This window comes from Myotis lucifugus, unplaced genomic scaffold (genome assembly GCF_000147115.1).
Source record: "Myotis lucifugus unplaced genomic scaffold, Myoluc2.0 scaffold_3, whole genome shotgun sequence".
Taxonomy (NCBI): Eukaryota; Metazoa; Chordata; class Mammalia; order Chiroptera; family Vespertilionidae; genus Myotis; species Myotis lucifugus.
The window spans coordinates 26196569-26214135 of record NW_005871051.1 but is presented as its reverse complement, the minus strand read 5'-3'; the positions used below and the strand labels follow the sequence as shown (position 1 = coordinate 26214135).

The 17567-nt window shown below is 41.2% G+C and overlaps 2 protein-coding genes across 3 annotated transcripts in view; both read right to left on the bottom strand.

The window, feature by feature from the left end:
• The window catches only part of LOC102426655 (nuclear body protein SP140-like protein), a 46185-nt gene extending 39920 nt beyond the window's left edge, over positions 1-6265 (bottom strand). For both annotated transcript variants that reach the window (XM_023762217.1, XM_023762219.1), the window contains exon 1: positions 6151-6265. In XM_023762217.1, coding sequence (XP_023617985.1) covers positions 6151-6182 — 32 coding nt within the window. In that variant the 5' untranslated portion in view covers positions 6183-6265. The remainder of the gene's footprint in view (positions 1-6150) is intronic.
• LOC102425711 (nuclear body protein SP140-like protein) overlaps positions 1-17567 on the bottom strand; it is a 310769-nt gene that overhangs the window by 182747 nt on the left and 110455 nt on the right. The window lies entirely within an intron of this gene.

Genomic DNA, 17567 nt, shown 5'->3' with positions numbered 1-17567 from the left:
CCATTCTTTCTCTTTTGTGCTTAATATCTTTAGTGTGCTATCTATGAAATATCTTCCTACCCCAAGTTTATGAAAATATTAAAAAACCGATGGGTCTTAGTTTGGATATTCTATTCTGCATGACTGATTTATTTGTTTATCTTAATTGGCTTGATAACTATAGCTTATAGACATCTTGAATTCAATTGGAAAAATATAGTCTTGATTTTTCTAGGTCTTTTGGTTGTCCACATGCCTTTTAGAATCCATTTGCCCATGTGTATAAGAAAAGTCATTTGGATTTTATTAGATTTGCATTGCATCTATAGGTAAATTTGGTGAGATTCTACATGACTCGACACCAACATCATTTGGTGAGAGCAAAAATGGAGAGACAAAGAAACCCCCAAAGGAAAAAAAATGAGGAATTGCCAGAAAAGCAGCTAAGTGAAACGAAGGCATGCAATATATCAGAAAAAGAATCCAGAACAAGGGCCATACAGTTCATAAACTGATGGATGAAAAAAATCAACAACTTATATAAGAATCAAGAAAAAATAAAGAGTGATATAGCTTCAATAAAAAAACACCAGAGAAAGTTTCAACAATAGACTAGGAGAAGTGGAGGACTGAATTAGCAAATTAGAAGACAGGGAAGCAAAACACAACAAAACTGAACTGCAATTGGAGAAAAAAATTACAAGACAGGAGGAGAGCCTAAGGGAGCTTTGGGACAACATAAAGCAAAGCAACACATGAATAATAGGGGTGCCAGAATGACAGGAAGAGGAACAAGGTTTAGAAAACCTATTTGAAAAAATAATGTCAGAAAACTTTCCTGATGTGGGGAAGAAAAAAGTCACACAAGCACAGAGAGTCCCAAACAAGATGAACCTGAAAAGACCCACACAAAGACACATCATAGTTATGATGGCAAATGTTCAGGACTAAGAGAGAATCTGAAAGGCTGTAAGAAAGAGACAGAAATTTATGTGCAAGGGATCTCTCATTAGATTATCAAATGATTTCTCAAAAGAAACACATCAGGCCAGAAAGGAATGGAAGAAATTTACAAAGTGATGCAAAGCAAGTGACTGAATCCAAGAATACTCTATCCAGCAAGGCTATCATTCAAAATTGAAGGGGAAATATGGAGTTTCACAGACCAGAAAAGGCTGGGGACTTTATCACCACCAAGTCAGCAATGCAAGAAATGTTAAAGAGACTGGTGTAAAACAAAAAGATAAAAATGGAAGAAGGAACACAGGCACACACAAAAATGACTACAAACAAGTACCTATCTGTACTAATAAAAGGGAAATATGTTAATTAGACTGGACATCTTCCAGACATCCTTCTGGACAAAACCATTGTGGCAGGGGCCAAGGCAGAGGTGGTTAGGGGTGATCAGGCCAGCAGGGGAGAGCAGTTTGGGGTGATCAGGCCAGCAGGGGAGGGCAGTTAGGGGCAATCCTGGCAGGGGAGAACAGTTAGGGGGTGATCAGACCAGCATAGGAGCAGTTAGGGGGTGAGATCAGGTCGGCAGGGGAACTGTTGGGGGCAATCAGGCGGGCAGGCAGGGGCAGTTAGGGGCAATTAGGCAGGCAGTCAGGTGAGCGGTTAGGAGCCAGTGGTCCTGGATTGTGAGAGGGATGTCCAACTGTGGGATCAGGCCTAAATCAGTAGTTGGACATCCAGGATTGGAGAGGGTGCAGGCTGGACTGAGGGACAACACCCACCCCCCAACCATGCATGAATATCATGTACTGGACCTCTAGTCAATAATAACTTTAAATGTAAACAGACTAAATGCTCCAATCAAAAGACATCAAGTGGCTGAGTGGATAAAAAAAAAAATGACCCATATATATGCTGTCTACAAGAGACCCACCTCAGAACAAGGGACTAACAAAGACTAAAAGTGAAGAGATGGAAAAATATCTTTCAGGCAAATGGAAATGAAAAAACATTGGGGTAGCAACACTTATATCTGACAAAATAGACCTCAAAGTGAAGGCCATAACAAGAGATAAGGAAGGACACCTCATAATACTACAGGGACTGATACAACAAGAGGATTATTGTAAACGTATATGCACCCAATGCAGGAGCACCCAAATAAATAAAGAAATTCCTGGAAGATATTAAGGGAGAGAGCAATAACAATACAATCATATAGGGGACTTTAATACCCCACTGACACCACTGGGTAAATCCTCTAGAGGTCGGCAAACTGCGGCTCGCAAGCCTCATGTGGCTCTTTAGCCCCTTGAGTGTGGCTCTTCGTAAGCCTTAGGAGTACCCTAATTAAGTTAATAACAATGTACTTACCTATATAGTTTAAGTTTAAAAAATTTGGCTCTCAAAAGAAATTTTAATCGTTGTACTGTTGATATTTGACTCTGTTGACTAATGAGTTTGCCGACCACTGCTCTAGACAAAAAATCAGCAAGGAAAACGCAATCCTAAATGGCTCACTAAACCAGATGGACTTAATTGACATCTTCAGAATATTTCACTCCAAAGCCATGTAATATATGTTCTTCTCAAATGCACGTGGGATATTTTTAAAGATAGACCACATATTGGGTTATAGGCAAAGTCTTTCCTAAATCAAGAAGATTGAAATCATATCAAAATCTTCTCAGACCACAATGACATAATATTAAAAATAAACTACAATAAAAACACTCAAAAAAATTATAACACTTGGAAGCTGAATAGTAAGCTATTAAATGATGATTGTGTTACCAAAGAGATCAAAGAAAAAATTAAAAACATCCTGGAAATGAATGACAATGAGAACAGGACAATCCAAAACCTATGGGACACAGTGAATGCAGTCCTGAGGGGGAAATATTTGGTTCTACAGGTCTATCTAAAAAAAAAAACAAAAAAAAAAAAAAACAAGAAAAAATGGTAATAAATCATCTAATTCTACAACAAAGAATTAGAAAGAGAGCAAGAAGAAAAGCCCACAGTGAGCAGAAGGAAGGAGATAATAAAAATCAGAGCAGAAATAAATAACATAGAGACCAGAAAAACAATACAAAAGATCAATGAAACCAAGATCTGGTTCTTTGAAAGGATAAACAAGATTGATGAACCTCTAGCCAAAGTCACCAAGAAGCAAAGAGAGAGGACCCAAATAAACAAAATGAGAAACAAAAGAGGCAAAATAACAACAGACCCCACAGAAATACAAAGGATTGTTAAAAAATACTATGAACAACTCTATTCCAATAAAGAATACAAAGTAGAGGAAATGGACATATTCCTAGAAAAATAAAACTTTCCAAAACCCAATCAGAAAGAATCTAAAAAACTCAGTAGGCCGATAACTATGGAGGAAATTGAAGCAGTCATTAAAAAGCTTGCAGCAAACAAAAGCCCGGGGCCAGATGGCTTCACAGGGGAGTTTCACCAAACATTCAAAGAAGAACTAAAACCTATTCTCCTCATACTATTCCAAAAAATTCAAGAGGAAGGAACACTTACAAGCTCATTCTATGAAGCCAGCATTACCCTGTTACCAAAACCAGATAAAGACAACACAATGAAAGAGAATTACAGGCCAATATCCCTCATGAACATAGATGCCAAAATCCTCAACAAAATTCTAGCAAATTGGATCCAGCAGTACATCAGAAAGATCATACACCATGATCAAATAGGATTTATCCCAGGGATGCAAGGATGGTACAATATCCGCAAATCAATAAATGTGATACATCACATAAACAAATTGAGAGATAAAAATCACATAGTCATATCCACTGATGCAGAAAAAGCATTTGACAAAATCCAACACCCTTTCTTGATAAAAATCCTCAGCAATATTGGTAAATAGAGGGATCATACCTCAACATAATAAAAGCCTTATATGGCAAACCTACAGCCAACATCATACTCAATGGGCAAAAACTAAAACCATTTCACCTAAGAACAGTAAGGAGACCGAGATGCCCACTTTCACCACTTCTGTTCAACATAGTACTGGAAGTGTTAGCCATAGCAATTAGACAAAAGGAGAAATAAAAGGTATCCAAATTGGAAAAGAAGATGTAAAACTGTCATTAGCAGATGACATGATACTGTACATAAAAAAACCCTAAAGACCACATCAGAAAATTATTAAACTTAATAAATGAATTTGGCAATGTAGCAGGATACAAAATTAATGCCAAGAAATCTATGGCATTTTTATATATCAATAGTGAATTTACAGAAAGAGAGATTTTAAAAAATCCCATTTACCGTCACACCAAAAAACTTAAGATACCTAGGAATAAACTTAACTAAAGAGGTAAAAGACCTCTACTCAGAAAACTACAAGACACTGAAAAAAGAGATAGAGGAAGACATAAACAGATGGAAGAACATTTGACAAAGGAGGCAAGAACATACAATGGAACCAAGACAGTCTCTTCAATAAATGGTGTTGGGAAAACCGAATTGGGCAGATACATGCAAAAAAATGAAACTAGACCATCAACTTACACCATACACAAAAATAAACTCAAAATGGATAAAGGACTTAAACATAAGACAGGAAACCATAAAAATATTAGAGGAATCCTCAGGTAGTAAAATCTCAGACATATGCCAAAGCAATATCTTCACCAATACAGCTCCTAAGGCATTGGAAACTAAAGAGAAAATAAACAAATAGGACTACTTCACAATAAAAAGCTTCTGCATAGCAAAAGAAACCATCAACAAAACAACAAGAAAGCCCACTGCATGGGAGAACATATTTGCCAGTCTTATCACAGATAAGGTTTTAATCTCAAACATCTACAGGGAACTCATACAACTTAACAACAGGAAGATAAACAGCCCAATCAAAAAATAGATACTTATCAAAAGAGAACATCAGGAAGGCCAAGAGACATATGAAAACATGCTCAAAGTCACTATTCATACAAGAGATGCAAATCAAAACATCAATGAGATACCATCTCACACAAGTCAGAATGGCTATCATCAACAAATCAGCAAATGACAAGTGCCAGTCAGGGCAGATGCCCGGGTTGTGGTCTCAATCCCCACTGTGGGTCATGCATGAGGCAGCCGATCAATGATTCTCTGTCATCATTGATGTTTCTCTCTCTCCCTCTCCCTCTCCCTCTATGATATCAATAAAAATATATCAAAAAAGAATGAGGGAGATCAGTATGTTTATTAAAGTGAAAAGGTCTCTAATATTTTCAATACTAAAATAACTGAAAAGGCAAAATGCAATAAAATCCCATTTGTTTAAAAACAAGACACAAATTATGTATTTAGGAAAATAAGTTATATGTGTAAATGCAGAGAAAGAGATATGCGCCCCCAACGCTCAATAGGACCTGGACTGAGAGCTTCAGGTGGGTGGCACGTGAAGGGGACTTTCCCCTCTACACATTTGCATGTCATTTGAAACTTTATGAACAAGAGGTTAAATATAATTCTTCGGTATTAAAAAAGTTAAACATATTAAGTAATGTTATTTCTAACCGATTACAAAAGAAAAAGATTGAATTTTTGGCCTTTTCCTTGTCAGAGGTATAATGCATTATAGGGGAGAAACTCAAAGTACAGATGAAAATACTCAGCCTGCACTAGGCTTTCATTTCTTGGTCCTTCCTCTTACTTTTACTCCTTTAGGTCAAGATCCCTGGAGAAAGAATCCAGACCCCCAGGCATAGACAAGAATAAACCCGTAGCTGACCTGTCCCCAGATCAGGTATAAGACCAAGGCACCCAGATTTGAAAATTTCATGTGTTCACCCTGAATTTTGTATTTTCTAAAGTTCTTTCGTTGAAATGACCTAGGTGAAGTCAGAGGAGGCCTGAGGGAAATGAGAAGGTTCATAGGTCATGAGAAAAGAACAAATCACTGTCTCTAAGCGTCAGAAAGTACAGTAGAGTCCAGATGGGCTGCCAGCTGAGCAGTAGCTGTAAGACAAGAGTCCTCTGGGTTGTGGCAGTTGAAATCACAACACAGTTGTCTCTCCGCAGTTCTAAGATTCAATTCCTTCACTATATATTCCTGCAATTCATTACATTGCACATAAGTGTCCTTGTAAAGCAGGACGGATGTCAAGATTTAGACGAGTGTCTACTGATACACATTAAAGCATCAGCACAGCCAGAGAGAAAATTGAAGGAAGGGAGACAGAGACTGACCTGGTGCTGAGGTCGCTGCCCCCACTGGCCATTGTCCTGCCGTGGGCCCTGCCTGGACCTCTGATCCTTCCAGTCTCCCCAGCCTAGGCCGGCTGTGGCTGCAAAGCCCTGAGCAGGAACTGTGTAAAACCACCAACGGAGGGCTCCACCCAAATGGGGAAATGTGAAATGAAAGTAACTTTTTGAGTGTTTTTCAGACACTGTCTCCCTCCTCCTGCAGCCCGACAGTGAATCTCAGCCATCATAACATGTGGCAGAGGAATGGAGAACAAAAACAGTTAGTCAGCACCTGGAGGCCAGGGGAAGGGCAACCCATAGGAATCCTCTTGTTTGTATATAGACACCAAAAACAGGGAAGTAGCTGGAGCTATAGGGCCCGGAACCCTAAAAATCAGGAGAGGCAGTGACAGAGGAGGGACATGGAACAAAGGGCATAGCAAAGAGAGGGGCTTCAGCAGCCTCAGCAGGAGCAGCTTCCATTCAGATGTCACTGATAGTCTTATGGGGACTTTCTTGCATGTGATAAGTCACCTTTTTCTTGCCGCTTTTAAAATTCTCTCTTTGGCTTTGACTTTTGAAAATTTAATTGTAAAGTGTGTCTGTGTAGCCCTTTTCAGTTTCTACCTATTGGGTCCATTGGGCTTCATGAAACTGAAAGTCCATTTTGCTCCCCAAATATGGGAAGTTTTTAGCCATTATTGTTTTAAATAGACTTTCTGACCTTTTCTTAACTTTTGCCCTTTGAAATTCCCATAATCTATACGAAGAAAAGGGTAATATGCTAATTAGACCAGATAGACCAGATGTCTTCCTGACAAAGCCACAGTGGCGGAGCTGAGGCAGAGGCGGTTAGGAGTGATCAGGAAGGCAGGCAGGTAGAGCGGTTAAGGGCAATCAGGCCAGCAGGGGAGAGCAGTTAGGGGTGATCAGGCTGGCAGAGGAGAAGTAAGGCCATCAGGCAGGGAGGCAGAGGCAGTTAGGGGTTATCAGCCTGTAGGCAGAGGGGTTAGGGGTGATTAGGCAGGCAGGCAGGTGAGCGGTTGCGAGAGGGATGTCCAACTGCTGGTTTAGGCCTGATCCTTGTGGACATCCCCTGAGGTGTCCCAGATTGGAGAGGGTGCAGGCCGGGCAGAGGGACCACTCTCCATGCCCCCCTACCCAACCGATGCACAAATTTCATGCAGTGGGCCTCTAGTGAGTATATGATTTTCTTAATAATGTCTCACAAATCCTATAGGCATTCTTCACTCTTCTTTCCTTCTCTAAATAAATACTTCTAAATAACCTATCTTCTAGTGCACTGATTTTTTTCTCCTATTTGTCGAGTCTGCTGTTAAATCTCTCTATTGAATTCTTCAATCAGTTATTGTATTCTTCAGTTCTAGGATAATTTTATAGTTTCTTTTTCTTTTTGGTGAACTTCTTATTTTGCTCATTTGTTTTTCTATTTATTGAGTTGTCTATAATGTCTTGTAGTTCATTGAATTTCATTCATAGGATTATTCTGAAGTGTTTTTCAGATAATTTATCTATCCACATTTCTTTAGGGGTAGTTATTAAAGCTTTTTAGTTGTTTTTAGTGTACTGTTCTCCTGAATCTTCATGATCCTTGATTTCTTGTGTTAGTATCAGTGCATATATGTAAGCAATCTCTTCTTCCAGACCTACAGGTTCATTTCATCAGGAAAATTCCTTCATTAGTCAGCTCAGGTTGAAATACAGTACAGGAGAGCTGGTAGCATCAGTGGGAAGATGGGGCATGTCATCAGAGTCTCAGTTGGGAAGGCTAGTGCCTGTGCTCTGAGGTTGCTGCTTGGATGATGGCTGAGCTCTGTGGTTTGGTGGACTTATAGGTTGGGCTCCTTGATCAGCCACAACTGCTGGCTGAGCTCTGGGGCTTGATGAGTTTACTTGCTGAGCTCAGCAATCACCTCATGTTGAATGAGGTTTCAGGCTGTGTTTTGTGGTATGGTGGTGCCACTGGTTGGACTCTGAATTTGTTCAGTGTTACAGGCTGGGTTCTGCTGCTAGACAGAGTTATAGATCTGGTTCTATAGATCAACAGAACTGTAAGCTTGCTACCATGGCTGCCTGGGTTCTCTGATAAAGCCTTCTAAATGACTAGAACTGGAGCTATACCCTGCAGTGCTTCTCTGGTTAGGCATGGTAGTAGAATGGGTTCCTTGGTTGGTATGTTCTGACTGAGGACCCAAATCAGATAAAACTCCCAACTGAGCTCTGGCTAGATGGAACCATTGACTTGGTCCTCAGAAGGGCAGAGCTACTACTTGGGATCTCACCTTAGGGACCACTACAAGCAAGAATGCAGTCTACTAAGGTCTCATTGCTGAGTCTATAAGCCCCAACTTTGCTTAAGTTTCTAGTAGTTATCTAGTAGCCAGAAAGCACCTAGTTTTTTCCTAAACCATATTGCTAAAACATACAGAGATGTAAAGGGGATTATAACCCTTTTATCCTTCAATCTTTGCAGCGGCACCAACCTCTGTCATTCTCTCCTTCCTAAGAAATGCTATACTACTTTTAGTCTACTGTGTTCTCCATGTAAAAGTTCTATTTCAGAGCCTTTCATTTGGTCTTTCCTAGGACAGTCATTGTTATTTCATAGGTTAAGAAAAGAATGGTTAACAAAACAATTTGTTTGTCCTGATTATACGTTCGGTGTTTGGGAAATGAATGCTGGGTGGCTCTATGGATTGAGTGGACTCACTGTTGGATGGACCTGACCTTATCTCCATGTAGTCTAACAGGGGCCACTATGGTGTCTTGGGACCCAAGGTATCAACTCAAAAACTGTATCAATAACTCTTAAAATTTCTGTGAGTTTTGTTTGTCTCACATATAGTTACTTGAATAAATGGCTAAAGGTGCCTTTAGTGAAGAACTCAGGGAATTACTATGGTGTACTTTGCACAGTCCTTTCTTATAAGAACTGCCATCAACAGCTTCTGGGTCAAGAATTGGCTGAGGTCTGGAAAGTGAGCAATGAATGTTGTCTTTTCATTGAAGTAGCACTTCAACCATCTGATCATCTATAATCTCTTTTGATGACATATATAAAGCAATATCCTGGTTAACTGCTCATGTGTCTTGCCTGTAAAAATAGTGTCTTCTAGTAGCTACTTTCATAGACATCTATGGGCCAGAGTACCTGGTTGTGATTCTAAGCTTGCTGCCCATTATACAAATTAATCATCAGTTAATACTGCACCTTAGCTTCAGTTATTCTGGAGACCTGTCACTGAATTTGTTATTAGGGAATCCAGCTCTGTAAATTATTCCTACACTTTTCCAACCTAAATAGGACAGTCTGGACTGAGCATTTCAAGGATGCAGCTGCTGTCTCAGCAGTGCATTTCTTATTGCCTTGTTAGGTGGTATCTCTGAGGCATATGAGGACGCAGTAACCTGATGGATGGAATATCTAGTTTTAGAGAGTAGAGCCACAATATCTTCTTAAGACTTTGGGTCCCTCTCTAAATGATCAGCCCTGGAAAGTCTTGTGTTTCTGCTTCCACTTCATCTGGTGTGCACTGTGCTATAGCAAGCCTCTAAGAGCCACCTGGGAGCATATAGAATCATTGCCTTTGGACCTTGCCAGGCTAATTAAGCTCTGTGGCCCAGGAGAGTGTGCCTGTATGAGAATCCCCCATCCATATTTTATATTCTAACATAGTTTTTTCAGGATTCACTTCCTCACACAATCTCCTGGCTGCTGTTAGTACATGTGGGTTAGACCTGCTGCTCTGTTGGAGTACACTTTCTCTTCAGCTAGCAGGCTCATCTAGTATATTCCTAGTTTGGTCATGCTGAGATAACTCTGCATCTTAGTTCAAGCAAGATGATGGGTTAGGCAGTGTTCTGTATACCAACAGGGTCAGGGGTCTCTTTTGCAGGACCATGGATTCAGAAGGATATAGAGTTCAGAGTTCTCAGAAAGCCACTCTGAGTTTTGTGGCTTCATGCTTTCTTTATCAGGAATTTGACTTTGGCACAAGAGGCCACCCTGAGCTTAGAATTCAGTCCTCTCTTAAGTTCTATCATTCTTTTTAAATTATTTTTAAATCCTCACCTGAGCACATGGCATGACAGAGGAAGACAGACAGAGAGAAACCTAGATATGAGAGAGAAACATCAATCAGTTGCCTCCCATACACATCCTGACCCAGGATTAAACCCATAGCTCAGGTATGTGCCTTGACAGGGAATTAACTGACAAATATTTCTCTGCACAGGAGGATGCTCAACCAACTGAGACACTCAAGGTGGGCAGGAATTCGGTCATTCTTAAAATGAGGGCCTGTACCAGAATTCCATATTGTGTACCTTCCAGTTGCAGGTGGTAATCCTATATAATAAAAGCCCAATATTCTAAGTGTCTGGTCCATCAGTTGGCCATTCAACCAATCAAAGTGTAATAGGCTAATGGAATGCTAAGGCCACTCAACCACTCGCTATGATGTGCACTGACCGGGAGAGAGCAGACACTTCAACAGATAGGTTAGCTTGCTGCTGGGGCCTGGCTGATCAGGATGGAGCAAGATGGGCTGGACACGCCCTGGAGCCCTCCTGGGGTCCCTCCACAGTTGGCCAACCTCCCTCATCTCTCCCTGGCCCTGATTCTGCACCATGGGGTCCCTTGGTCTGGCCTTCACCCTATCTCAATCCTGGACCCTTTGGGGGTTTTAGAGAGCCAGTTTCAGCCTGATCCTGCTAGCCAAGCCCAGGAACGCCACTGGTGGAAGAATTTGTGCACTGAGCCTCTAGTTACTATATAGGAGCCTGTCATGCACTCTTTTAAACACTTTAAAGGAGCTTAGAAATAGCCATCTAGCAAGGCCTGTATGCTCAGTGGTTGAGTGTCGACCCATGAACTAGGTCACAGTTGGATTGCAGTCAGGGCACATTCCTGGGTTGTGGGCTGGATCCTCAGTAGGGGGTGTACAGCTGATGTATGATTCTATCTCTCCCTTTCCCCTTTTCTCTCTGAAATCAATAAAACCATATTTAAAAAAGGTTTTTAAATAGTAATAGCCGTCTAATTATATAGTTCTTATAGTTACTATTTCTTTGTAAATGCTAGACCACTGCATCAGTACCTCTTCCTCTATATCTCATTCAGTTTCCTACAGGGGAATATTTTTGCAACAGCACTGTTTTAGTACCCCATGGATTATCAACATTCTATCTGTTATCATCTGGCTAGACAGTGATCCAACTCAGAACTCCATGCTTAAGGCTGGCTTGCTAAGATGATTATGTGATGTTGGGTTCCATAAAAGCAAAGCCTGAGATAAAGTTTCTTCATTAAGTGATTTATTGTGAGAATTCTCTCATGTGTAGGAGGGATAAGCGAAGCAGGATACCACAGTGAGAAATGCTAAGCAAGGATGTGGTCATAGCACAGGGACATGAATCACTTCACATGGTTGGTTCAGACTTGGTGCTGGAAACGAACCCCCAGCACAAAGAGATGTAACCTTCAAGTGACTCTGCCTCCATTTAGCCAAAAGCAATACATTGGGGAGAGGTTGCATCAGCAACCAACACTCATAGCAGCTGGGGGATGAGAAATCTGCCTGAAAGCAGGATTTTCCAAGGTATCAACAGCATCCACTATACCAGTGAACTTTTCTGATTTGTTTTCTGGATAGCAAAGATGTCTTGGAAATTCTTGTTAAGTTCCTCCTCTGTTAGGTCTGAGTCATTGTGCTGGGGAAATAAAGCAACACACAGACAAATATAATGACACTCAATATCAGTGTCATTAGACAACTTAAATTTGAAAAGTTCAGGACTCTTGTCTTAAACACCTAAGTTACATTAACCAGGCTAAGTCAGGAACTCAAGCAGCTAAGAGTAATTTTTGTTTCCTATGAGTGTTATTACACCTTGCTGTCCAGACAGAAACGGGGAATTATTACTACACTGAGGACTCTCAGTCGTTGGCATTGGGTTGTTTCTCTCAGTGAGAGTTCGAAAAGCAATCTAAGGTCTTAGTAACAATCAAACTTTACAGAAGTACAATCAGTGATCCTCCTTTTAGGTGCCCACTTCTATTCCCCTCTGGTGATATGTTATATGGTTCATTTATATGCAAAGGAATCTGCAGTTTGGGGCCTCTGAGAGGTCTGATTGAGTTTATTTGGGGAGAGGTAAGAAGGATAACATGACTTTAGGAAGCAATTTTCTCCTTAGGTTTGGAACAGGGAGGACACCACTGTCCTCAGTGGACACCTGTCACCTTTGAGGAGAGGAATGAGTTCTCAGGAGCCTGGAGTCTGGTTGCAGGCACAACTCCTTATTCACTGTTACTCTCTCTGGTGAGCTTAAATCCTCAATTAAAAAACCCAGTTACTTCCTGAATCCTTGCTTGTATAGGCTTGCCATAGGATGAAGGAATCTTTAAAATTTCCTAGCACCAGGAAATGTGGTCAGAGTGACTTAATGGAAAGAAAATGAAATGGGAGCAGAGAGAGCCAATTATCCTGGGGTCCTCAAAAATGCAATCCATGTCCAACACAAACTCCTCCACTTGGAGGTAACATCTCTCAATTCAACTCTTCTTGATTTTGTCCAATGTCCTAAGTTTCTCTAGGCATTGAGAAGCCTTTTGAACCTGGGGAAAAATATACCAATAGGAGCATTACAGGCACAGTTCAATGTCTGCCTTCTGTAGATTCCCATAAAATCCAGTGGAAATTCAAGGTAAATAGAAAGACAGCTCACATGCTCTCCCTCCCATGGGCTTCATAACACAGATCCCACAGTGAACATGTCAAGGTGGGGTAACATTACTGAAGCTTGTAATCATGGTTTGTTGTTACTCACATAATGTTCTTGTGGAATATTCAGAAACATGTTGCTCTCTAAATGGTAATAGACCTTTATGAATTCACATTTCTGCAAAAGAAGGAGACTATGAATGAAAAGCAGCTTGGAGAGAATGAGCCCATATGCATGCCCAGACAGATATATGACCACAGTAATCTTCTGGAAGTTTCCCCGAACAGGGATTGCTCCTAATATGGAATAGCTAAGTTTTTTCTTTCTTTTTTTTCTGTAAGCAGGTTCTGGTGAGTTTTCAATGTGGTTGAGGCATGGTCAGAAGAGAAAAAACCCTTTGAAACCCTTGCCCTCACCAATGACTTTTCTTATGTGAGCTGAAAGGAGATGTCTTGGGTTATATTCAACTCACTGACTTCTCTTCTGGCCCCATCTGTCTCTCCAGGACTTCAGATTCACTGCAACACTGCTGACTTCTTGAAGACATTTCTATTGTGCAGAAGGTACATTTCCAATGGATCCTGTAATTTCAGGTGTAAGTAAGCAAGGCAAGCCCCAGAAACACCTCAGTTCCCATGGCTGCCACTGACCTCCTTTCAGGAATGGCTGATAGGCATAACCAGGGAATGAGGGGTCACCTCCCAGATTCTCCAGGACACTCATGTGAAAACCCTGCTCCCTAGAGTAGCAGCAGCAGTTTATTGGGTGGAAGATGGTGTCTGGGTGAGTGATGGGATCCCCTTTTCCTTTAAGAGCTGCTGGGAGCACAAGGAGCCCTGCCCACCAAGCCAGAGTGTCAAAGAGTGGGCCTTAATCTCTGGGGGCCTTGTGCCTCTATCAGCCTGTTGAGAACATGGAAAATGAGGAAAAGTGTCCTTGTTTCCTGCCTTTTCTGAATAAGCACAGAACACAAACAACTAGCATTTGCTCTCCTGTGAACAGGAATCCGAGGTGGGAAAGTTCTGAAAAGGACAGTAGTGGTATGTAGGAAAGGACCCAGCCACTAGTCTCACCCTCCCTGGGGAGAGAGGGGAACATTACCCTCCTGTTGACTATCTTTAAACAGCTCCCAGCATCATACTTCTGGACCCTGTACCCCTGACCCTGCTCTTTCCCCATCAGAAGACAAGGAGAGACTCTGCATTGGGAGTGTGCATGGCAGGAAGAAGGTCCATAGAAGGAGAGGGGTCTGCATCTCACAAACCTCTTAGGATCCACAGGTGGGATGTGACAGTCCTCATGAAAGAAGCTGAAACAACGACTGCAGTTGAAGAGCTTTCCTTCTTCCCAGCAGATCTTGCTTTTCTCTGGTTTTTTTAGCTAGAAGATAAAACAATGTCTGTATCCCCAGTGAGAGCCTGAAGACCAGCGCTGTGGGAATCTGGAACTCATTGCCTTTGTGGGAACCTAAATGGACAGTTATGTGCTTCTCCCTGAGCTGTGAACCAACTGCATGGAGTGGAGGTTTCAGAAAAGGAACTCTTGGTCTGTGGTGAAGTTCAGGAGGAGTGGCCTTTGTGATTAGGAAAGGTTTTGCTGTAAAACCAGAGCTTCTGTGGCTGACAGGGCAGTGAAACCTGATATTCCAAGATAAACAGGTTTACACCTGGTCCCCTGGCAAGGAGCATTGTTTACCTGTCTGACCTTTTCCAGGGGAGCTTTCTGTGTATCCTGCCCATCCTGGAATAATAGGTTTCAGTGCCCTGCCACCCACAGAATTGTTCAAACCTCCCAGGGAAATCAGGGTGCCACCTCACCCCCCACAGCCTGTGGTTGCTGCCTCTGTTCATGAGGGCAACCTTGGAGAGGCCTGCATCTGGGCGTATATGTAACTCATACACACTTGTCAATCCCCCTGTCCAGGGACACATACCATTACTTGCTGTCCTCCAAACTGTCTGGTACATCCCTTCTTTACCAATGGGGTGAAAAGAAGATGATTAAAACAGAAAACCACTTTATTCTTTCCTTTAAATGAGAATCAGCATTTACATATGAATCAGGAACTATTAGGAACTATATTTGCTCCTGGTTGCTTACCTGCTTCTGCCTCCTGAGAGAATCCAGGCAGTTTGAGAATAACTTGGGGGTTATTCTAACCCAGATAGAAACATCCTGTCTATCCCATTGTCTATTGGAGAAATTCCTACCCTTTTGTGACCATCTGAGTGACACAAATGAGACTGACTTGGGGACTGGCCCCCCATTGATGAGTGCTGGGTGGAGGGAATGTGGTCCGTTGAGGAGCAGGAAGAGGTAGGGATGACAGTGTCCACCTTTCTCTGCCATGACAATTTTTCCTTTCTCCAAACACGTGTGGTCAGTACCATCACTCTCCTGGATTTATTTCATCAGCTTCACTGCTGTATCTGTTTCCTTTCCTGTCCTTCTCCTCCTCTAACATTTAGACAGAACATCATAGGTTTCAATCTTTGGCTATTTGGTTGGACCCAGATGATTAAATCACTCTCAAAGTTGCAGTTACATCACTATGTCTCCAGCTCCCAAATGTCCAGCCTGTCTTTTGCATTTGTGCACATCCCTATGCTCACCCAGTATCTCCTCCTGGGCCCTTAAAGCACACCCCAAACTCATCCAGGCAAAACAATGTCCCCACACCCACTAAATTTATATGTTCTTTCCTGGTGCTTCCATTTCATAAAACATTCACCTTTGACCACAAACCTGAGAATACATCTCTGTAGAATCCAGGGATGCTAAGACCCTAATGAATGGTTCCACCTCAATACACAGAGAAAAGTGGCTTGTTTTTCAAAGTTTGTATTATATCTTGGTTAGCAACTCACAAAGATCAGAAATGTTCATCTTTAAACAAATGGGCAAAGTAATTTGCAAAACAGCTATGTTATTTCTCTTCATGCAGAAACTAATAAAAGATGGAAAGTCACTCTGGGATTTAGGGTGAAAAATTTTATCTTGGGGGAATCAGAATTCTTGTCATTTCTTTTAAAAATGGCCATAAATGAGAAAGTTCAAGGCTCAAGGATTATCTTGCCAACAGCTCCTGTTCAGTGTTCCAGAGAATCCTGAATCATGTACTTAATGGAGATTGAGACAGGGTCTAACATTGAGACTGGGTCTAACACCCTAAGATAAACTGAATCCAAGGTCCTTTGTATTTCAATTCTTCTTCTAGAAGTTCACCATCATTTTCCTTCCATCCTAATCCCAAGATGAAAACATGGCCAACTTTTCACAGGAAACTGAATACTGGGTACAACACTTACATTGCTCTTGTTTGTTCAATAGAATGACTTGGCCTTATTCCCTTCATGCAGTCTCAGATTTTATCTCCACCTGGTGCAGAGAGGTCATAGACAAGGATGATCCATTGGAAAATGACCTTGGAAATCGACATGTCACTGCCTGCCTCTTTGGAGATCCTGGAATACCCTGCTTCCCATTAGTTATTCCTCCATGGTAAACAATGAAGTTGAAACAATTCTTGAGGTCAGGGATATTGTTTCAATCTTCTTTAATAAACATTGGGCATGTTTTACACACTCAATTACTGTATAGTGAATGAGTAAATAAATGAGTATTATTCCATGTAGAAAAATAGATTACTTGTTATCTCTTTAGCAAATACTAGCATAAAACCAATAATAGTTCTTGCTGAGTATTTCAGATAGTTTGACAAGACAGCAGCTGTCACCAGAAAGGTAAGTGGCTGTCATCAAGAGACAGGAAGCTGTCTTGTGGTGCCAAGAGTTACACTGAAGTTTTGAGAAACTGGGAGCTCCATCAGTAAGGGAAGTTCTGGGAGGCACAGAGGATCCACTGAGGTAGTAATGGGTCCTGAGATCTGACACTTGGGTCACTTTGATTCTTCATCAAGGAGACACAAAATATAGGGGCAACTGAACCTTGTTGATGCAAAGTGTTGTACCCATGGATAAAGATAGAACCTATGGGTTGGAAGTTGCCAGCTCTTTTAGGTACTGAAGATTGAGTAACTCTAGACACATAGAGAATGTTAGAGACACTGCTATTTAAAGTAGTCACTGAATAGGTAAAAGAATAATTTATCTTCAGTAAACCCAATGGATATAATGTACCGAGGATTGGTGGTTCAAAATTCCCAGACCATCAGATAATCTAAAGGCCTGGATAGTTATGTGTAACCTAATGTACATTCTATGAAAGTCTTGAATGGCCATTTCTACCTGAAGTGTATGAGCATGGCATTTTTCACCTTCTTGTTAAGTTCTCATTCAAACTTAATCTGGAAAAACTATCACTTTGTCCTGAAGCTACACTGTACATTATATATTTTTGTTGTTGTTGTCATCTCCAGAGCCTTCTTCCAAGGAACTACAGATTTTTCCCCTAAAGAAACATGACAGCAAAGTTTTCCTCTGTTCTGGTGCTCTTGTTGCTTAAATGTGGCCTAAGGCTCCCAAGAAAAGAGAAAAGTACTCTCTTATGTGGGACATGGAATTCTGGAAATGAGTTTTCCTGGTGATGAGGAACCAAAAATAGCATAACATTCCCAAACTAATACATCTGACAATGGAAAATCAATGATGCCTTTTTAAAATTTTTTTATTGCTTAAATTATTACAAAGAGTGTTACATATGTCTCCTTTTTT